Raw genomic sequence first — 23,703 nt, forward strand, 5'->3', positions numbered from 1 at the left:
TTGACTGGTCGTTCAGTTGTTCGCTCACTTAGGCTTTTATATATATAGATGAGTACTTAGCCTACAATAACCCAGTGTCCTCTATCCTAGTCAAGAATAGATAACCTCCTTTAGTGCAGTTTCTCCTTATTGGAATTACTTTGGACAGTGGCTTTTTTTGTCCTCACTTGAGGATATATTTATTGATTTTAGAGAGAAAAGAAGGAAGAGAAGAGCAGAGACAGAGAAACATCAATGTAAGAGAGAAACATCAAGTGGTTGCCTCCTTTCTATATCCCAACCAGTGATTGAATCTGCAACCTAGGTATGTACCCTGAGTGGGAATCAAACCTGCAACCTTTGGTGTATGAGAAGATGTTCCAACCAACTGAGCCACCCAGCCAAGGTTGAACAATGGCTTTTGATTCATTAAACTGACTCATAATTCATGCATCTATTAAGTTATACACATAGTAAATAAATATGCAACTGATACATAAGAAACATTACCTAGTCTTATACAAAATGTTGAGTGGGATAAAAAAAACAATATAATACTAGTTCTCAAGAGAGACCAGACATATAAACAAAGAGAAAATAAAAATAATATTATAAAATAAAAAAGTCAAGGATAACAAGATATAATATTATAAAATAGAAAATATAAGAACCAAACTAGCAATAAATAAATGCTGAACTCAGAGTAGGAAGGAGTGCTGTGGGTGGGATAGTCAGGGAAAGCTTCATGTAGGAAGTGACTGCTGAGCTGAGACCTGAAGGCTGAGTGCAAGATGAAACCACCATGTGAGCAAAATCAAGGAGGTGCAGGATATGCAGGGTGTTAGAGGCAATAAGTAGACTATGGCTGGCCCATCTGGCAGGGAAGTATTGAAATTTGGGTTTTGAAAAATGAATTCAAGTAGATTTTATTATGCAGGTATTGAGAAATATGGCAGAGATTGCTAGTTAACACAAATATGCCTTTCCCCCTTTTGTTGTGGGCACAGAACTTACTGGTTAACTGGATAGATGGTGTCAGAACAAAGAGTCTACCGCTCCCATAGCTGTGCCATGTGAAGGAAGTGATGTGTGCTTCTGGGGACATCCCTAAAAGGGGGCACAGGCTCCCTCCCCTCTCACTTTCCCTTCCCCAGCCTGCTGCCTGGAAAAAGCAAGTAGAGTGTGTCATTTGGAATGAGGTGAACAAGGAAAACTGATACTTAAAATAGATGATATATATATGTCCTCCATAAAGTTGATTAAAGAAATTAATGTCACTGTGTGTGTGTATGCCAGATAGATCATTGGGAGGAGACAAGGGGGAAAGAGCAACGTGTGGCTTCAAAGTTTGAGATAATTAGGACTTGTTCTGGGAAAATAGGCAGGATGAAATTAGATCAAAGAGCTGTCTTGGGGGAAGAAGTAACAGACTTTGGAGACAAATCAAACCTAGAGACATTGGTTCTGGTGTAGAAGGAGCTGGCTTTTCTACGAAGGATCAGCTGAGCCTCCCCACAGGCTGACGAAGATGCCACGTCACAAAGTGGGGAGGAACGGATGCAGAGCACTCCACTTGTTGAATATATTTCCTCAATCCCGCTAAGTCCCTTTTGTTCATGTGTAAGATGGAGCTAGTGATGCCTACAGGTTGCACAACAGTTGTAAAGAGAAGAAAAAATATGTGTAAATCACCTAGTGCCCTATGGCCAGTGCCTAGTAGGCTTACATAAATGCCTGAAATAAAGAAGGATCACAAGAATGTACTAGAATAGAAAATAGATGCACTCTCAAGATGATATCAAAAACTCTCCCATCCATGTCTCTACAGGGTGCTTGGGTATGAGGAAATAAGAACTAAATCACAATATGATAACAGGAAGGGGAGCTGGGTGAAGCCAACAGCAGTTGGCGGTGTTGTTTTAAAGGGAGGTGGCTCCCGCCCTGGCTGGTGTTGCCAAGTGGTTGCCAAAGTGGTGTTGCCAAAGGGTCTCGGGTTCAACTCCAGGCCAAGGGTTACAGGTTCTCCCCGACCATCGACGTTTCTCACTCTCCCTCCCTCCCTTACACTCTTTCTAAAAAAATCAATAGGGAAAAATATATCCTTGGGTGAGGATTAACAACAGAAAAGGGAGGTGGCTCCTTTTGCCACAGAAGTTTCAGTGGTGCAGTCTTTTTTTTTTTTTTTTACCTCCGTTGACTCATCCGCAGGAGTGGGAGTTCAGACAATAGGAAGTTCTTGCAGCATCCTGCTTAAGATTCTCCTCACAGAAGATTTGGTTCGCGGCCCATTTTCTGTCAGGCTTCCTGAGTTCAGAAGGCAATGCACAAAAATTCACAGGCTCCACACTGAGCTCTCTGGAGCTCCAGACTGGAAGGTTACAGCTGCCTGCAGACATCTCCATCTGCATGGCCTGCAGGCATGTCCAACTCAGAGTGTCCAAACCACATTAATCACCCTCCCACAACACCGTTCCCACTCGTCTTTTGTCTAGGGTAATGCCATTGCCAATTTACCAGGTATGAAATCTAGAAATGTCCATTCTTTCACTTCTCATGCGACATTCTCCAAGACTCACCTGCTGCCCAATGGTGAAGATTCACCCCGGTGTCACCTGCTTCGTGCACTGTGCTTCTGACTCCCATTGTGCTGGCGAGGGTCCTTCTCTCTCTCCAGGCCACAGCAACAGCAATCTAGCCAGCCCAGCTCTGGAGTCTCTACAACCCCAGAGAGCGCCATATGAACTAGCTAAAGAATGGCCCGCCCTGGGGAGTTGTACCATGTCCACCTGTCTCCGTGCCTCCACATTCTCACTTGAACTGCCTCCCAGTTCAATTTCTGAAACACAGATCGCTTCTCTTTCCGAAAATACTTGTGACTCGCCATTGAACTTATAGAATGAAGTCTAAGCACTCAAATTTCACCCATTTCCTTTCCCTTTTCTTCAAGAATTCTATACTCTCACCACAGTAAACAACAGGTCCTGCCCCACAAATAACATGTGCTTTTTGAATTTCAGGGTAGTGGCCCATGGTATGTCCTCTGTGAGCCAGCTAAGCTCCCCTCCTCCTTCCTGACTCCACCTGAAGGCCATTTCCTCCATTAACTGCCTTAATTCTCCTCTCCTGAGTCTCATCTTGCTAAGAATGGCCCCACTGACTGCATGTTCTTGTACATATTAATTTTATAATTCACAGAGCTAGACGATACACAGCATCTCTTATTGTAATCTCTGAATCTCCAGGGCACTTTGAATTGACTTTTAACCTGAGTAAAAATAATCTTCTTACATGTTACTTAAAAAAAAATGGTGATTTGCACAAAAGAAAGCTTTTAAAAATTCCCACAGAACCAGTTAACAATGTTGTTTGCAATGGACACAAACAGTGAACTCCCTGAGCCCTGCCATCTTAAATACACTTTTGTTGTTGTTGTTAATCCTCAGTGGAGGCTATTTTTCCATTAATTTTTAGAGAGAGTAGAAGGGAGAGGGAAAGAGAGAAACATCGATGTGAGAGAGACAACATTGATTGGTTATCCCCTGCACATAACCCAACCAGGGCCAGGGAACCTGCAACCAAGGTACGTGCCCTTGACCAGAATCGAAACTGGGGCCCTTCAGTCCACAGGCCGATGCTCTATCCACTGAGCCAAACCAGCTAGGGCTTAAATATACTTTTTAAAGTCCCTTCCAGTGTTATTATTCCAGGTACACTGCTACCATAGAGGCCTTTGTAGACCTTTGCTATATGATTCATTTGTTCCCATTAAGCAAGTACATAAGAATATAAGATGATTGTCTAAATTTATGTTGACTATTCTAAAGAGTATTCAATCAAGCAATATATCAAAATATCTGAAGTCTAAAGATGTAAAAATTGACTTTTATCTACAAATTTAAATGTGTTGTTGTTTTTTACCAAGGGCAATAAAACATATGCTTGTTCTTTCTGTAATGGCAAAAGAGAAGCAGCCAAATTTGACTGCTATCCAAATAATTCAATTAACACTCAAAGCTGCTTCAGTTACTTGGGTATTTTAGGTAAAATTATGAGGATTTGGGGTGCTAAGGAAATTATAAAAAGGGCTGCTTGTGAATCTGATTAAGCAAGTTATTTACTGTTTTCATTTAAATCTATGGAAGAGATGAAATCTAGCTGTTGATTTAAAATATTGTATTTCTTAGGCTACTTTTCTCTTAAAATTACTTTAAAAACTTGGATATGAAAATATTGAGGATATAAATGAACATAAATGGGTACTTTTATACATTATATCAAACAGTTGCATCATTATTTAGCTCAAAATCAAACTTGAAAAGTAAATGGACATCTTTTATTTTTTGTCAGTGAAGATACATATTCTTATAGATTAGTTTGAGTTTGAAAATCATTATTCTTACTGTATTCAATCATTTCTTCTCACATTTTTCTCCCTTTGCTAATCTTCTTGAATGGTGAAAGTGCTTACAATGTACAAATTAGACAGACAAATTATTACTCTCTAGAAAATATTTATTGACAAGTTTTAATTTTCTTTCCATTTTCTGAGAAATAAACATAATAGATAAAATACAGTAAAATGCACTTTTCCCATTTTAAATAAATATATTTATTCTTGTAAAAAATTTAATAATCTGTGTATTTCACCATACTATCTTAATCAGTGAAATAAAGCAAAGAAATTCTCTGGTTAAGTTGCCACTTATCTTAATGATTCTCACAGCATTTCCCTGGAGAAAGAGAACACTATTCTCTGAAGAATTATATTCAGACTTGGATACTGTCACTTCCTGTTTGGAGAAGGCAAAGATAAGCTTCTCTAACAAGTGTTTAGTGTCAAAAAGAGTCTTAGTTTGGGAGAAAGATAGCATTCAGGTCTTTGCTAAATGAACTAAGTTGTGTGTACATTTTCTTATTAATACTCCCTAGGGACCAGACTGCATTCTGAATTACAATGACTCCTTTTGTATCACACTAGCAATTTTTCAAAATTAGTGGTTAAGTATTTAAATTAACAGTTATGTAATGTAATGTACTGTAAAAACCAAGACAGAATTTTAAAACGCTATTAACAGGGAAGGTTAAGAATAATGATGTTATACAGGACAAATGTATCCTTTTCACAATTGTTATTAACATTATAAGAAATGAAATCTAGTGAATTATACAGACTTAACACAGGTTCTCATATACACATAGATCCCTGATCAGCTTAAGACAATGTGTTAGTTTGCTCTTGGATGTCGTTAAGAATATTTTAGTAACTAGCAAAAATCACATTTAGGTAGTCACCAATCTTCAGACTTTTCTTATGTCTAATCTATTTTACCCACAAAAAAATATATATATCACCAAAGAATAAAAATAATTAGTATTGTTTAACTTCCTATGTTAGCAATTAACTGGCACTTTATATACTAGCGAGCTTACAGAAGTAAATCGAACTTTACTGTAGCTCCAATCCCACCATAGTAGGCATGCAGAAACATTGGTCAGTCTGTACCAAAGCGTAAACCTCAAAGCATAACTATGTTTAGTAAAAACCTGACACAAGCTATAACGTGGATATTAGATCCGTCCTTGGCATTGTAAAGGGCAGCTGCTATTGTCCAGGTGGCAACATAACATATGGAGCTTTTCCCTCTTCATTTTAAAGAGTTCAAAATGACATGCTTAGGCATTGCTTTATGGCATTTTTATTTCTACACATTTCTGAAACGACTCTGTGCTCAAAAATTCACAAGTGAGATAAAATAACTGGGTGGTTTCCTCCTTCGACATCCTCTATAATTCCTCCATTTCGAAGTGTGTATCGAAGCTGTTGGCCATGGAGGTGTGTTCGAAGATCCTCGTCAGGCTTGGTTTCAGCAGCTCCACTGAGTGACATGACAGGTGCTGAGTCGTGTCATTCTTCAGGGACATCATTTGGTCTGTCCCAGGCTCCCTCCTATCATAATAGAGTGCCCAGAGCAAAGTGATGGTGAGAATCATGGCCAGGATTTGTGTCACTCCAATGGAGATCCCCAGAAACCGTAGCACCTGCAGTTGTTTGGTTCCTCTCAAAAAGGAGTACATTTTCTTCCCACAACCCTGTAAAAGAAATAACACGGTCAAAATTACTCTGGATGGGATACAGAGGGCCAAAATGGTGAAAACAAACAATCGGTATCAGTTAATGGGGTGAAACAATTAGGTCCTAAGTTTAAAACAGTGACTCTCAACCAGGGACACCTGTGAGAAAGCCAGAGGGGAGACAGAGATGGGGACTCTTTGAAAAGCCTGCCTAGTGATTTCTTCTGTCTTCCTCACAACCTAAAATTGAGAGCTGCTGCTAAAACACACATCTAGAGAGCAAGGGTTGGCGAACTTTTTTTTTTTTTGGTAAAGGGCCAGATAGTAAATCTTTTATGGTTTGTAGGCCATGTGGTCTCCGTTCCAACTACTCATCTCTGCCACTGTAACACCAAAGCAGCCACAGACAATATGAAAATGAATGGATGAGCCATGGTCTAGATTTGGCGCACAGGCCACAGAGTGCCAACTCCTGACACAGACTGACTCAAATTTTTCAAAACTGAAGTTTCATCATCATTATTATTTGTATACACTGTTTGATTATTGTTCATTTGGTCAGAAGCTTTTCCCCAGGGATCAGGACTATTTCCCCAATCTGCTGCTGAAGCATGCTGGTGGGTGGAAACCAATGTATTCCCTTCCCCTACCTTCCACATGCACACACACACCTCAGTCCACTGCCTGCAGCAGAAGTATACGTGGGGGACTTCCTGACATGGCACCAAGTTCTAGTTCTACCCAGTAAGAATTTGACATCTGACTTAAAAAAATAAGCAAGATTTTTGTTTGTGTTTAGTTTTAATTCAAAAGGCTAACAAGTACCTATGGTAGTCAAAGAAGATAATTCAGAAAGAAAAGATGAGAAGGAATAAAAAGAGGGGAAAAATCCATGAGCAAGGAAAATGGGGGATGAGGGGCAAAGAAAAGGAGGTAGAATGTGACTAACAATTGTCCTAAGTCACCTCGCAGGTGACCGAAGCAGAGGCTACCTGCCATGTCTCTAATGAATCCACAGCAAAGAAGTGAAAATTCACTCTTCCAAAGGAAAGCTAATTCTAAATTAAAATAAAAATATGGAAAAGAATTTTATAACAATTAATAAATTTCAAAAACATTGAAGATTCTGAGGTTTTACTCTACTTGGAAGCTAACAAATTAGCCTGTCGAGGTTTCATGGATGCTGGCAGAAGAACGAGAAAAAGAACTTTATTACTCACAGCAATAGCAATGGCCAGAGTATGTTCCAGTTCCTCGAGTCCCCAGAACAACATGAAGATAGTGAGATGACCCCTGCACATACAGTGGGTTGCACTATGGGACAGGAACCCAAATCTTTTGGGAACCCTAATCTTTTATAATGGGCAGGAAGAATACTTGTTCTTTGCATTGGAGAGAAACATCATCATCATTATATTGAACAGTAAATAAACCTGCCCTTTTCTTCGGAGGGACACACTTTCTTCGTCATCAAGGCTGTTTGCTACGCACAACCAAACAAAATATAAGCAGTCAGTGACTCTGCTCTCATAAGACAAGCAAGAGATACATGGAAAATTATCTCCCAAGCAAACCTTGACTTTTCAAGATTTTACTCTACATTTAGGGCAAAAGTGAGTCAGTGCTTACCCTATTAAGGCAGCTACTTGAATAAAAAGAAATTGGTAATTATTTAAATAACTGCCTCCTTGTTTTTTTTCTCTAGATTACACAAAGAAATCAACTAAAGCAAGGAAGGCAAGAGTCAGTTGTTAGAATTTCTGCATTATATCGGAGGGGGGAATGAATGATGTATCATTATTAGATTTCCAAAGACAATGATCAGTAATTGCACCCCAATAAGTCATAATTCTCAATAAATAAAAAATCATGTATAACTAGTCATAGACACATTTCAATAACTACCTTTTTCTGGTACATAATGTAATGCAAATTAACAGCAAAGGATTAGCCAAGTTTTATCAATTTAACCAAAAGTAAAATTAAAATATTTATAATTTAATATTACTTAACATCACTTAATTAATATTACTTAATATCACTTCTCTGGCCATCTTACCTATTTGATAATACAAATATGCATACACACACAGACACTCTGGAAAACCAAAATAGATCTCACAAATACAATTCACCAATGTTCAAATATTTTCCAAAGAGTTCCACTCAGCTTGTCTATCAGAACCCATTCACACTTATGTTTATGTGGCATTCCAACAAACATCCTTTTGTGACACAGGATAGAATGTTTAAGATCATGGACTGCAGAGCCTGAATTCTGAATTTCAAATCCCTGCTCTGCTAATTATAAATTATGTGACTTTGGCAAGTTACTTAATCTATTCATGTTCCAGTTTTTTCTCATCTGAAAACATACATAGTAATAGAGCCTACTGTTTGACACTTGGGGAGAATTAAATGAATAAATATATTTAAACACTTAGAATGGGGTTTGGTACATGGTAAAAGTGCAGTAGGTAGAAAAGATAATACTTATTTTTAAAAATCTGTCAATAAAATTAAGCAGAAATTGAGAATAAACTATAGTCTATTGTGTTTCATATTTTGGGCATTAAGGAACGTCTGTTTCAACTTATTTTAAACAATCATATTTATAAAAAAGGTACAGTAAATTATATAATCTAGAATGGTTTGAAAATGTGATATATTAGTTAACACTGAATTTTCTAGAGTGAGAGGGGACCTTGGAAGTCAATGAGTTCAACTTTTTAACTTTAAAAATATGGCTAAAAAAGCACTTCTAGAATGACTCAGCAAAACAGGCAGAGGAAAGAAACTCCGAATAGTCTTTCCTCTATATAAACAATAAAAGCACTAGTAAAAATTGTCAAAATAGCCCTGGCAGGTGTGGCTCAGTTCATTAGAGCATTATCCCATACACCAAAGGGTGGCAGGTTCGAATCCCCACCTGGGGCATATTCAGGAGGCAACAAATCTCTCTCTCTCTCTCTCTCTCTCTCTCTCTCTCTCTCTCTCTCTCTCTCCCCCTTCCTCTTTCAAAATTAATTTTTTTTAAAAAAACAGAATAAATGCTTTTATAACTCTGGAAATTCTCCGAAGGCTTGCAACAATCTGAGCAGCATTTATGTAAGAAACTCACCTGATTCCAGTAAGAACAGTAAGCTTTGTGGCATCTTAATTTACCCTATTCCCATCCCGACCCTCCCCAGCTCTGCAGTAGATTTGTGGTCAGTTGCTTGGGCATCCTTCCGTGCACTGCAAGGGTGCCCATTTGATTCTGGGTCGGGGCACATGCCCGGGTTGTGGGCTTGAACGCTGGTGGGGATGTGCAGGAGGCAGCTGGTTAATGTTTCACTCTCACATCGATGTTTCTCCCTCTCTCACCCTCTCCTGAGCTCTCTAAAAATCCATTAAAGGTGTTTCTTAAACACACACAAATTAAAAACCAGTGGCCTAGAAACCACCAGAGATAACAAAATAGGGGTGGAACTACTTCAAAACCCCATTACCAGAGAATCGCCATTGTTTGTTCTCTCTGGTGGTTCCCTGTAGGCCTTACTTGCAAGGCTGTCCTCACAGTGGGGCCCTGACTTACGAGTTTAATTCGTTCCGTGATGGAGCTCGTAACTCAAATTATTCATATGTCAAATCAAAAAGTGAACAAGTGAGACACATGATGCTGGGCTGATATTGTGGCGTTCACTGTGGCGTTCGCTGCGCCAACTAGCGGTGGGGTATCTGAAGCTGGTTCATAACCCGAATTTTAGCTCGCAACTCAAAGCAAAAAATCGGCCGAGACGGCTTGTATCTCGAAAAACTCATTAGTCGGGACACTCGTAAGTCAAGGCCCCACTGTATTTGCACCTGATATTCAGATCAACCAGGGTCTCTTTACCCCCATGTTTGTCAAAAGCAATCAGAGGTAACTGTTGAACGCTGAGGCTGCATGAAGTGGTGCACACAGTGGGTGAGTCAAAAAGCTTAAAAGAAAAAACTGGGGCAAAAAGAAGCCCATAGGGGCCTTAGCAAAACCCTGACACATTGGAGGGGATCTAGGAAGTTACACACATGAGCAGGGCTGTGCTCGTACCGAGGGCTGTGCACATGCTAAGGAAGACCTAGGAAGGCACTAAGATCTCACCTCTGCTAACCTGAGGCTTCTTGTGCCCTTAGCAAAGGCTGGGAGACTCCCTGGTTCTAGGCATCTAAGGAAATCTCTGTTCATTCATCAACTGACCATGAAGCTAACAGAGCATGGACTGTAGGGGCCACACAGGACAAAGAATACAGAACTTACAAGATTAGTTCAGGAAAGTCATTCATGAACAAATAGCAACAACAATAAACCACAAACTTTCAGGAGGAGGTAGCGAACCTGATTTACAGAGTTGCCACATTATATTATTTAAAATGTCCAGTTTTCTACAACAAAAACAAATAAAAAAATCACAAGAGGTGCAAAGAAACAAGAAAGTATGTCTCATACACAGATAAAGATACATCAAAGAAAATGCTTTGATGTCAAACAGACCATCCAACCTCAGAGGGAAGGCAGGGGAGGGGGGTGGGTCAGACGTCAACTAAAGGACTTGTATGCATGCATATAAGCAGAACCCATGGACACAGACAGTAGCGGGGAGGGGCGAGAGCATGTGTTGGGATGTGGGGTTGGCCGGGGAGAGGTCAATGAAGGAAAAAGGAGACATATGTAATACTTTAAACAATAAAGAATTTAAAAAAAAAAAAGAAAATGCTTCTAATGAGAGGAACTTAGGGCCTCACTAGACAGCTCTGTCCACACTTTGTAAAGTAGTTTTTTAAATATATATATGTGTGTGTGTGTATATATATATATATATATATATATATATATATATATTATTGATTTTAGAGAGGAAGGGAGAGGCAGAGAGAGATAGAAACATTAATGATGAGAGAGAATCATTCCCACAACTCAGCTATGTGCCCTGACTGGGAATTGAACCAGTGACCTCCCGGTTCATAGGTGGACACTCAAGCGCTAAGCCACACCAGCTGAGTGAAAAACAGTAGTCCTTAACAAGCATTTCCTTGTTGGAACCTGTCTCTCAGTAAGATGCAGCTCTGCTCTCAGACAATGCCTTTTCCAGAAGGTAGAGAGCTATGCCTGATGAGCTGTCACATTCCCTTTAACCATCCTCTTCTCTAGACTACGTATTCCTGCTGCCTCCCACTTTTCCAAATATATACACTTCATCATCCTGATGATCTCTTTCTGGATTGCCTGGTTTTATCAATGTTTCTTTGGAAAGAACACTGATTTTTTAACTTTAAAAAACTAGAAAATGCAATAAAATATTAAAACAACTAAGGTCTTATCAATGGGTTTGGATTCCACACAAAAAGCTTTTCAGGTGCCCCAGGCGAGTGGCATGGCATTGAATCACACGGCACATGGGGAGGACCTGGTCTCCCTCCTGATAACCGGGACCTGAATACTATGTCCATGCTGGGGTGGGCCAGGGTTGTCTATTCAAAGCAAAGATCCTAGTTCACTTCCTCAACTTTTATAAAAATGCGTCAGTCTTATCACTTCCTCAGTTTACACAATACATAGATAACCCCTCAAAACAAGATGAAATTTAAGTACTTATGCTTGTCATCAGAATTCATTAATTAAAATTTATGCTTCTCTATCAGAAAAAAGTTATCTACAGATTATTTTAAAAATGAAATCAACTGACATCTCTCTATATTTTTAAATTACATCCAAGTGTCAAGCCAGACTATCAAAATCTGCTACACTGGAATATGTTAGCCTATGCCTTGTATATTATTCTCCACCAATGTGTATTTAAAAATACCATAAGAAACTGCTCAATAAAATTAGTGAAAAATAATATTGAAGATATTTTCCTAGGTAATTCAGAGTAGAATTTAAATTTTTTTAAATCTCACTTGAAAAAATACTTTCGAGTTTTGTTGCCTTTGAAAATGTAAAATATTCTATTCTAGCATTAAATCATGCAAATGATGATGTCTCCTTTGCATCTGAGCTTTCAGAAAGCTGAGGGGCAAGTATGCCTCATCTGTCCTCATAGTAAGCATGTCTAATTATTCTGTTCTTAACCCTGAAATTCCAATGTTATTTATATTTTATTATTAACTCATTGCATCATTCCTGTTGTGTACTGCATTAAACCCTTTGTTCAATAAAAAGATACACGTTGTAAATCTATATGTATAAAAGCCTAAGTGACTATTCAACCAGCAGCTATGATGCACACTGACCACCAGGGGGCAAACACTCAATGCACAGGCATGGAAACATGGAACAGACTGATGAATCTCAGAGGGAAGCTGGGAGGGGAGAGGGCAGGAAGAGATTAACCAAAGATCTTATATGCATACTAGAGGCCCGGTGCACAGATTCGTGCACTGGTGGGGTCCCTCAGCCTAGCTCAGCCGTGGGCAAACTACGGCCCGTTTGAAATGAATAAAACTAAAAAAAAATAAGACCGTACCCTTTTATGTAATGATGTTTACTTTGAATTTATATTAGTTCACACAAGCACTCCATCCATGCTTTTGTTCTGGCCCTCCAGTCCAGTTTAAGAACCCATTGTGGCCCTCAAGTCAAAAAGTTTGCCCACCCCTGGCCTAGCCTGTGCCCTCTGGGGGGATATTGGACTGCTGGTTTCAGCCCAATCCCTGCAGGCCAGATGGAGGGACCCCACCAGTGCATGAATCCGTGTGCCAGGTCTCTAGTATATAATAAAAAACTAGTACAGTGGGGCCTTGATTTACGAGTGTCCCGACTAAGGAGTTTTTTGAGATACCAGCTGTCTCTCGGCCGATTTTTTGCATTGAGTTGATAGAGTAATTTGAGTTAACGAGCTCCTTAATGAGCTCAGTCTCAGAACGAATTAAACTCGTAAGTCAAGGCCCCACTGTATATAAATAAAAGCACAAATCTCTCTATACTGACACAATTTAATATTTAATGACTCAGAAGGCATTGTAGAAACTTGCAGCATATTGCTCATTATTAGTGGTTCATTACACAATTACTTAATGTTAAATGTTAACTTTCCAATATCCCTCTTCTTGATAAGACAGTATTTTCCCAAATTTCTTTGCATAAATAACTGTCCTCCTCAGTCACTCTCTAAATTCTTAATAGAAACAACTGTGGGTTTATGGTCCTTTCTGCATTACCCCCATTGAAATAATTCAATCTGAACACAATTGTGAACTTTTTTAAGCCAATCAAATAATCATGCATAACATTTACACTTCTCCATGCAAATTCTGACACTTTCATTGAAAAGCAAGACACTTAGTCTAGAGAAGAAACAAATATAGATGTCATTCCATATAATCTATTGTACTATTCATAGATATTTAGTTACATAAATTATCATTTCTGTTAAGTGATTCAAAAAGAGAAAATAGAAATGTTAGAGTTCAAAACTGCATTCTATTTCATAAAAGTTGTTTTAATCAGAATAGGAAAGAAATGAATTTCACTTATTTGCTTTTCTCAAAATAAAACACTCTGAGTTGATTTACCTTGAATATGTTTTCTAACTAAATAAAGTTATGCTAGACTTACATTAATAACCTCAGACAATTCAAAGCTATGAATAAGACATATTGGCTAACCTACTTTACTTGCTACAATATTAAAATTCTGATCAACTATTAACTGTAAATAATAACATTACCTTTTTATCAGAGAAAAATTACTAATCCCTACATTTCCTGGAATCTATTTGAAGGAATGTCAGATGCCTCATTTCACTTGAGGAAATGATTCACTTGAAATTATTCTCTAATCTATGTCCAAAATGAGTTTCTAAAATTAGAAAAGCACCAATGGCTTTCCCAGGCCACGGCAAAGAGTTAGACAGAACTCCTGGGCTTATGAAATAAGGTATAAATAAAATCTAGGTGCCATACATACCAGTACGATATTTTCATAATGGATTTTTGATAATAAACACAACTTTCAAGTTTGAAAGGACTATGTTAATCATCAGGTACAAATATATAATCTCTGCTCTAGTGCTTCCAAAATTAAAAAATGAATGATAGCAGTTCATGAGTTTTAAACAGGTTGTATCACAAGTTCTCCACCAATAACTGTAAGCTTTGCAGGGAAATAAATGAGTCCTTTAAAAAAAAGTTCAACAGAAAGTAATAAAATTCATTACGGGACTTTCTGTTCCCTTAAGAAGAAAGTTAACCAAACCCATGCACAGAAAATGCAGTAGAGAAAGTCTTATCCTATATAATAAAAGGCTAATATGCAAATCGACCAAATGGCAGAACGACTGGTTGCCATGATGTGCACTGACCACCAGGGGGCAGACGCTCAAAGCAGGAGCTGCCCTCTGGTGGTCAGTGCACTCCCACAGGGGGAGCGCCGCTCAGCCAGAAGCCGGGCTCACACCTGGAGAACACAGTGGTGGTGATGGGAGCCTCTCCCACCTCTGCGGCAGCACCAAGTACCCCTCGGGGGATGTCCGCCTGCCAGCTTAGGCCCTCTCCCCGCATGTTGTGCATCGGGCCTCTAGTTTCTTAATAATGGCAGACCCTCATGACTTGTTTAATCCTCAATATATCTCCATTAGATAGGCAGAACCATCACATTGAAAAGACTACATTTGCCAAACATTTTTCATTTTTACGGAAAACAAGCAAACAAACAAACAAAAAACGTGGTCATAGACCAGAGTCGGGAAGCCCAGCAGGTGCTTCAAGGACAGAAGTTGGGGGATGGCAACACTAACAGCATTTCCAAAGTGGAGTAATCAAAGTCAACCTTCCCCCCTGAAAAAAAATAGTTTCTACATCTATTCAGGGCCCAAGTCAAAGTCAAGTGTCCTTGCAGGGTCCCTGTCACTCACTCCCCACAGCCAACTCATCACCTAGTCCTGTTCACCCTCCCTCTTTCATATCCTTCACTCTCATTCCCTCCTGTCCATCCTGAATGGCACAATGGGAATCCCAGCCTTTACAGTCACTCATATGAGTGGCCTGCAACAGTTTCCTACAGACTCCCTTGCCTCAAGCAAGACCCAATTCGCACCTCAACCCATTCTCTGCCTATACAATGATTTTTAAGCACAAATCTAAAATTGTTATACTTTGTGAGGTACTTCCCAGGTCAAACCTACTATAATGGCTTTCACATCAGTAAATTCTAAAGGTAAAATCTACAAAGTCTCTACAAATAGAGCATGGGGGGGGGGGAGTGTTTGAATAGTGAATAGGTAACAAGAAACTCACAATTGAATTAAGTTGAGGAAGAGAATGAAAGGCATTAAGAATGCATTTGTAACCTGAAGCAAAGTTGGCAGGATAGTTCAAGGCCTGATTAGATCAAGCAAAGCCTAGAGATAAAAGGGATCCACCCTCCTGGCCCGAACTGGCCCTGCAAGGCTTTGAATGCTAAAGCAGATATCACCTGTCAGAGTCCAGCTGACCCCTGCCAGCAGTTGCTGAGGAGATAATGAAGTCAGCAGAGAGGCAGGAGGGAATGTCTGACTCCAGATAAAAGAACCCTGGGAATGAACTTCTTGGGGATATTCCATCTAAATCACCACTGGGCCAGCCGGAAAGCAGCCCACCTTTTACTATCTGGGCAGGAGATTCTGTGTGTGTTTATCTGAGAATGGGGCTTCATATGAGTAAGTCAGAATCCCAGGACTACTCTGCCCTCAGCATTCCTTTCATAATAATGCTTCCATTTTGCAAACATGCTTGCCTTCTTTATTTTGCAACCATTCGCAGACTTCTGTGGAACACGCATGCGTTATCAGGTATCCAGGGCTCTGCACAGTCCAGTGCCCATCTGTCCAGCCATGCCTGCATGGCCCTCCTCATGCCCACAGTCCCGCTGTGCTGTGTTGTCTGCCTTCCAGCTCTCACTGCATCGCTGCCTCTTTGCTTAGAATGGCCTTTTCAGCCTCATGCCACCCAAATATTTGCTTCCTTTGGCAATGACTGCTTATCTTTTAAGATTGGAAGCCCAGCCCTAGCTGGTTTGGCTCAGGGGATAGAGCGTCGGCCTATGGACTTCAGGGTCCCAGGTTCGATACCGGTCAAGGGCACATGCCTGGGTTTCAGGCTCGATCCCCAGTTGGGGGCGTGCAGGAGGCAGCCAATCAATGATTCTCTCTCATCATTGATGTTTCTATCTCTCTCTCCCTCTCCCTTCTTCTCTGAAATCAATAAAAATATATTTTAAAAAGATTGGAAGCCCCATGAATTTCTACCTTCTGTATGTGCTCTCATTGCTTATCTCACGCATACACACAATGATAATGAAGGACTGCCTATCCTATGCCAGGCTCCTTCTTGTGTCCCAATTCAAGATCATTCCTCTCTTATTCTAACACTGATGTGAGACTCATTTCTATGCAGATGGGACTCACTTCAGGTTAGCATCATTGGCCAGGACCTGGCCTGGGGCCTACGCTACCACCTCTGACTTTCTGCCTTGGACTTGTCTTTCAGCACATACCCCCCTAACTGTTTGTTTCCAGTGTGGCAATTTACTTGGTTCTAAGAAGAATGCCACCAGTAACTTACCAGTAGGGTTACCTGGGAGAAAAAATGATCAGTCCCCACTCCCACCATCTCCTTTTCATCCACAACACCGTCAAGTCTCTCCCTCTGGCTCAGAAGAGCTGAGGAAACTTCTTACATGTCTCAGATGTTGTGTGAGAAAAGTATAAAATAAAAGTTGTTTCTATTAGGCAAAACAGACACACAGCATGACTCACTTTTCTCATTGGTCAAAGATATTAGCAAGAGAAGAGTGTTAACAAAAAGTGCCAAGGGCTGAGATACTGCCCAGAACATTTTTTAAAAAAATGTATGTAGATTATAAAACAACAACCACTAGGTACAAAAGAGATGGGTAGGTATAAAACCTCAAAACTGCTATCAACTCACAGAGCAGGTAACACAGAACTGAGAGAATGAAAGCCTCTAATAGCCCACCCCACATGGTTCACCATGAGCTGTCCCACCTTCAGTGTGGGGGAGCACCCCTCCATACTCATTCACTACCGTGAGCACTGGAGATCTGTACATCCTTGTCATCATCCGGGTTCTTTGTCCCACAAGCCAGAAAGATCACCTCTGCTCACATCTACACACCCTGCCCTCTCCAGCTTCCTGTCTGTGCATGTTTCCTGTTACACAGAGAAGAAATAAACAACCATCTAAAGAGGCAGAAAGGGTTTGGTTCCAATTATTAGTCACAAAAGAAATTATTAAGAGTATTTGAGCCTGGCTAGTGGGGCTCAGTGGTTGAGCATTGACCTATGAACCAGGAGGTCACGGTTCAATCCCTGGTCAAGGCACATGCAAGGGTTGCAGGCTCGATCCCCAGTAGGGGGTGTGCAGGAGGCAGCCAATCAAGGATTATCTCTCATCACTGATGTTTCTATCTCTCGCCCTCTCCCTTTCTCTCTCTCTCTCTAAAAATTAATTTTAAAAAACATATTTAAAAAGATATCCTCTTCAGCTGATATTTGCATGGCTGGACCCCTCTCATCAATTGGTCTCAGTTCAAATGTCACCTCCTAAGAGAGCCTAGATCCTACCTGTCCTATCTTAAGTAGTTCCTTCATCACTAAAGAAATTCTCCAGCACATGACCCTGTTTGGAATCTTCAAAGTGCTTAACACCACCTGAAATTATTTTTATTGCTTTTTTTCTTGTTAGTTGTTCATGTTCCTAACTAGAATATATGTTATACAAGAGGAGAGATTTCTGTCTGCAGCATTCTCCACTCTATCTTCAGCACCTGGATCCCACTCGGTAACCACAAAACATTTTGAATGATGAATGCAATGGAACCAAACGGATGGTCAGAGATATTTTCAATTGTGATTTTTAAATGTATACTTTTAGACATGTGTTTTACTCAATGCAGATATTTAAGGAGTTGTGTGCCAGACCGAACAATAACTCTGATGAAATTGTTCCTAAAATGTGCAACTATTGCTCTATTTCTGCTCTGTCATTTTTCACAGGTTTTAAATGTGACATAAAATATTATTGGGTCAGGGACCAAGCAGGCCACCAGATGGTTGAGAATGATTTATTTCCTTGATTTCAGACCTCTGAACAGAAATCGCAGGAAGAAAGTCGGTTCTTATCTCTGAGCTTACAGAATATGAAAGATAAAAGGGACCTTGAAGTTCATCCAGTCCAGATTCACTCTTAATTTAAAAACCCATTCTAACACCAATGACCTTGACTTTAATATTTTTTTGCGATAAGACACTCACTATTTTAGAAGAGAACCTGTATCACAATTGGACAGATTTTGATGAACAAGCTCTTCCTTCTACTGACTTAAAAGTTCCTTCCTCTGACTCTGGCCCTGGGAGCAACAATGGGTAAGTCCAGTTCCTGTTCTGACTGATGAACTTTGAAATACTTGAAGACATCTGAAATACCTCCCTTTAGTACTCACTACTTCAGAATAAACATTCCACAGACCTCCAACTGTCCCTCTGTCAACTTGTTCTTCTTTCTAGATCCCTCATCTTCCAGGTGGATGATCCCTGGGCACTCTGCAATTAGGAAACATGCATTCCAGGGCAAAGTGGAATTAAGTCTTCTTTTTAATGATGGACTTAATTGTACTTGTGCCATAAAGCTACTCAGTGATTCACGTTGGCAAGTCAACTATGCATATAATGATGCACTGTAACATTACCAATATCAACATCTGTTATTAATTAGAAGTGCAAAAGCAGATTACTCTGACATCATGTCTAAAGAAATATCTCATAACTGACAATGCCAGCTTGCTACTGAAAATATGAAAAATATGAAAAACTTTTTGAATAATCTGGGCCATCAAATTTGCCCAGGCACAACAGTATAGCTTTTTTCCAGCTTAAAATCCATGGAAAAAGCAATTATCGACATCCTAAAAGTAAAGAATCCCATTATAAATATTACTAGTGGAGATCATTAAGATAAGCTAGTAAAATTAAATTGTATTTTTACAAGAAAATTTTATTAAATGTTAACTGCATGCTTTTCAACTAAATATAGTAAAACTGAAATAAAGACTTTGTGGGAACATCTGGAAATTGATTCACGTTTTGCTATTCTCATGGTCAATATATATATATATATATATATATATATATATATATACACATACACATATAGTGGGGCCTTGACTTACGAGTTTAATTCGTTCCATGACGGAGCTCGTAACTCAAATTACTTGTATATCAAATCAAAAAGTGAACGAGTGAGACACGTGATGCTGGGCTGATGTTGTGGCATTCACTGTGACGTTCGCTGTGCCAACTAGTGGTGGGGTATCTGAAGCTGGCTCGTAACCCGAAGTTTAGCTCGCAACTCAAAGCAAAAAATTGGCCTAGAGACGGCTCGTATCTCGAAAAACTCATTAATCGGGACACTCGTAAGTCAAGGCCCCACTGTGTATGTATATGTATGTATATATATATATGCCAAAGCGACCATTACAACCGAACGACCAGAATGACCAGTTGACTGGTCACTATGACACACACTGATGACCACCAAGGTGCAGATGCTCAATGCAGGAGCTGCCCCCTGGTGGTTAGTGCGCTCCCACAGCCAACCTCCTGCAACTGGCCAACCTCCCCCAGCCCCTCCCCCTGGCCGGCCAACCTCCCACAGTCCCTACCCCTGTCTCTCCGCCCTGCCAGCAGGTCCTGATTGGCCCAGCCCCAACTGGGACTGGGCGAGATGGCCCCGAACAACCCTGATCACAGGCCAGGCCTAGGGATCCCATCCATGCACGAATTCGTGCACCAGGCCTCTAGTATTAGTTATAATCATATTATCAGTATTAATCACTGAAGAAAGTACATACATGGGGGTATAGTCCAATAATTTCCCATACTGACTTGCCACTCCTAAAAACGAACAAATGAATGAAGTTTACACAGGGTAAGTTCATAGGTTTCAGTTCACATGTTTACACTTGTACCTATACTGTAATCACCTGTGTGTGTGTTTTTAAATCTAGTGGTGTGGTCATGTGTTTGAATGTCCACATTTATGCCTGCGTTTAATATTATCTTAGAAATGTTTAGCACTGCTTCTGTTTTATGGAACAAGCAGGACTTTGTTGCACTTGTTAGCTCGCCATCCCTGCTACAGATACCAGCCAATATTCAGCTTTCACCCAGAGCACAAGATACAGCACAACCACCGAGGAACTCGGCGACACTGACCCAACACTTCTTTGTTCAATATACAAGACCTTGGATGTTCTTTTTTATTCAAAGCCAAAATGTAACATGCTTCAAATGATAATATCCAAACACAATGCCTCTCAGTAGTATGAGGCATGACTAAAAGTATTTTGGTTATCTTTTAAAATAAACAACCTGAGTCATTCAGCTGTTTCAACAATTCTTGTTACGAGTTGAACTGTGTCCCCTCCAAATGCTTACGCTGAGGTCCTAATCCCCACTAACTCAGATCGGATCTTACTTAGACATAGAGTTGTTGCAGGTGTGATCAGTTAAGATGAGGTCAGACGGGAGAAGAGTGAGTGACTAGCATCCTTCTAAAAAGGGAAATTTGGAGACGGACACAAACCAGAGGAACTCCGTGGGGAGGTGAAGGCAGAGAGCAGGCGAAGCTTCTGCAAGCCAAGGAGCGCCATGATGGCCAGCCAACCACAGAAGGTGAGGGAGAGGCATGGGACCGGTTCTTCCTCACACCCCTCAGAAGGAACCAACCCTGCCTCACCTCCACCTCAGATTTACAGCCCTCAGAACGGGGAGACAACAAGTACCTGCTGTTTAAGTAGCCTTAGGAAATTGATAAAATTGTGAATCTCTTTAAAAAACACTTGGCGCTCTTCCTTGTATGTGCCTTTGGAGCCCAAAGCACTTTACTTTGGATATCCTTCAATGTGGCAGGGTCCTGTCCTCTGAGATGATTTTTTTAACAGCCCAAAGTTACTCACATCTAAGACACGGATGTAAAAGATCATTTGTATAAGTTTCCCAGGATCTTTTTCAAATATTGTTCCTTTACGCTATAAATTAATGGAGCTGACTCCTGTGCATCTCTACAATTGACATTGGCAGACTGGCTAAAAGATGTTTTGAACAATGTGAGTATTTCTAGGAAAAAATGCCTAACCTCCTAAGGTCATGATCTTGAAACACATAAAAAGGCATGTTTTATAAATCCTGATATGATTTTTTTTACAATTTCAATCTTTATAGCATATTGTGTGTGTGTGTGTGTGTGTGTGTGTTGTATCATGAGTGTGTCTGTTAAGCCAGAGGTTGGCAACAGTGCTTTGTGTGCCCAGGTGCTTGCCCGAAGATGTATCAGGAAAATGATTCTGGCCCCTCAGCTGAGCAACTTCCCTTCCATTTTGAGCTTCCACTCTAGATGGAGGCTGCAGTAAAACTTTCGGGAAGGATAGAAATACCTTACATCTGCCTTGTCCACCACAGGAAGAGCTAACTCGGAGAGGCTGCTGTGCTAGCGCAGCAGAGGAGATGAAAATTGTATTTGATTTCATTTTCATTCAAGTGGCCACACGTAGCTCTTGGCTGCTGTACGGGATGGTGTAGTTCTAGATTTTAATTGGAAGAAAAAATTCTGTGGCTAAAAACATTTGAAAATCGCCACTAAAAGTGAAGTGATAGGAAAACTTCTGCTAACAAGGAATAAGAGATTATTCGGATACATTCTTCCAGAAAACACAAGTATGCAAGTTTCTTGGGCAGAGGACAATTGATTTTAATTCCAGGGAGCATCTAACTCCATTCAAACAGCTAACTAAAACTCCCATCACTGTTCACTATCCAGCAGGGGGAAGGGAAGGGGAGAGTGGGGTTTTCCCCTACACGTTTTAATCTACGTGGAGGTCCTATACCATATTCCGCTCAGGAACTCCAAAGTGTGTTTTCCTGACCTCCAGAGTCAGCTACACCCTCTGCCTGCGTCTGTTTTCAAAGGACCCTGAGGAGGGGGCAAGAGAATTTGATTCTTAGACAACACATTTTAAAATCCAATTAATTCTAAAACCTAGACCTTCCCAATGCTCTTTGTTAACATGTGATCAGTGTTCAGATTTGTATATTAATTTTTACCTTTATCCTGTTTTTCCACATACCAGAGCAAAAATTTCAAGGGCCTTTATATTTGTACAGAAGAGGAAAATTTCACTGGCATGTTGCGGGTTCTATACTTGTCATTATAAGAAAACTTTTCTCCCCGATAAGCTAAACACCTACGGCCTTACCTCTTGATACAGGTCACTGAGATCTTCCTGGTGGGCCTGTTTGGAACATCCTGGGAATTCCCTAACGCAGCAGGAATCTGGGGGCCAGTCCATCTCTGTCATTTCCAGCCAGTCGGTGAAGTACACCACTCCGCAGCACTTGAACTGTAAAAGAATACTGGTCAGGCTCAGACACTACACAAATATTTTCTTTATTTATAGGAGGTTAAACGGCAGATTTCTTAAATTTTTGTAGCCAAAGCGAACATTATTCTTCATCACTTAATGATAGGTGTACATTCTCGGCGGATGACAGAATTGTCGTAAAGGAGTCCCCAATGGAACAATTCTGAGCACTAATGCCCATTAACACCTGAAAACAGACCAGGCAGGACTGAGTCCCCCTCCTCCTCTCCCACCCTTAGATCCTCCACAAGTGATCTTAGAGAAACAGAGTTCATATGCACAACTAACAAAACAAATACCTCAAATCTTATACTTATCATTAAGCAGACACTGAAGAGTAGCTGATCAATCTACGTGTATATGCGTAGTTACCAGTTTAACTGCTTAAAAATTCAAATATTATATTAAAAGTTTCTGTAATCTCCAGAGAAATGTTTGTTGACCAAAGCTCCCCTCGCAAAGATTACCAGACTTGGGTTCATTAACCCCCAAAATCTCCAAAAATGTTTGAGATGTAAACATAAGTTTGGCCAATAAATTTTTATCCATCCAAATAAGATTCTTGAAATAAATGATCATATTCTATCACATAAATCACAGAAGAAATGATATTCCTTTAGCTTAAATAAAGTTAGATTTAAGAAAAGTTATTGTTTCTTTTTCCATTTCTTTTTGTCTCATTTCACCAAGGTTTTGCAAAAACTTTTTCTGGCCAAGGTTTAGATACACTGCTTAAGGATGGATGTAGAGTAGGTTCAGAATAATTAACTATGATAATGTTTTGCCCTTGGGTCGAGAGGGGGTTACTCTTCATAGAGTGAAAAACAAGCACTATGGGCAGTTTCTGAGGACTCTGCCAAGAGTGATTGGCTCTATAAATTATGTAGCCCAACAGATCCATCCGTGCCCAGGATTTACACTGTGCCATAAAATACCACAACCTACCATTTCACAGTTCAACTAAAATCTACTGTGAAGAATTCTGGACTTCTCAAGTAAAATGAAACAAGGAAAATCCTGAAAATGACTATATATTTTTTCATTTGCCTACATATATAATTTTTAAAAGCAAAAATCACCTTTAGAGTATTACAAATGATGAATTACTGAAAGCTATGAGTCATACGAAAATTTTCCAAGAAACTTTAAAATATTTTTAGTCATTTCCTTTTATAAACTTGGTCTCAAAGCCATGAATAATATATCAGAGGCATCAC

The 23,703-nt window shown here is 40.0% G+C and overlaps 1 protein-coding gene across 1 annotated transcript in view; it reads right to left on the reverse strand.

Annotated features, from left to right (window-relative positions):
- Window positions 1-4,299: 4,299 nt before the first annotated feature.
- TSPAN12 (tetraspanin 12) overlaps window positions 4,300-23,703 on the reverse strand; it is a 74,757-nt gene continuing 55,353 nt past the window's right edge. Inside the window, exons 7-8 of the mRNA XM_081102787.1 lie at window positions 22,322-22,465; window positions 4,300-6,069 (exon numbers count right to left, since the gene is read on the reverse strand). Coding sequence (XP_080958913.1) covers window positions 5,764-6,069; window positions 22,322-22,465 — 450 coding nt within the window. The 3' untranslated portion in view covers window positions 4,300-5,763. The remainder of the gene's footprint in view (window positions 6,070-22,321; window positions 22,466-23,703) is intronic.

Source organism: Myotis nattereri (assembly GCF_964212035.1).
Source record: "Myotis nattereri genome assembly, chromosome: 11".
Lineage (NCBI taxonomy): Eukaryota > Metazoa > Chordata > Mammalia > Chiroptera > Vespertilionidae > Myotis > Myotis nattereri.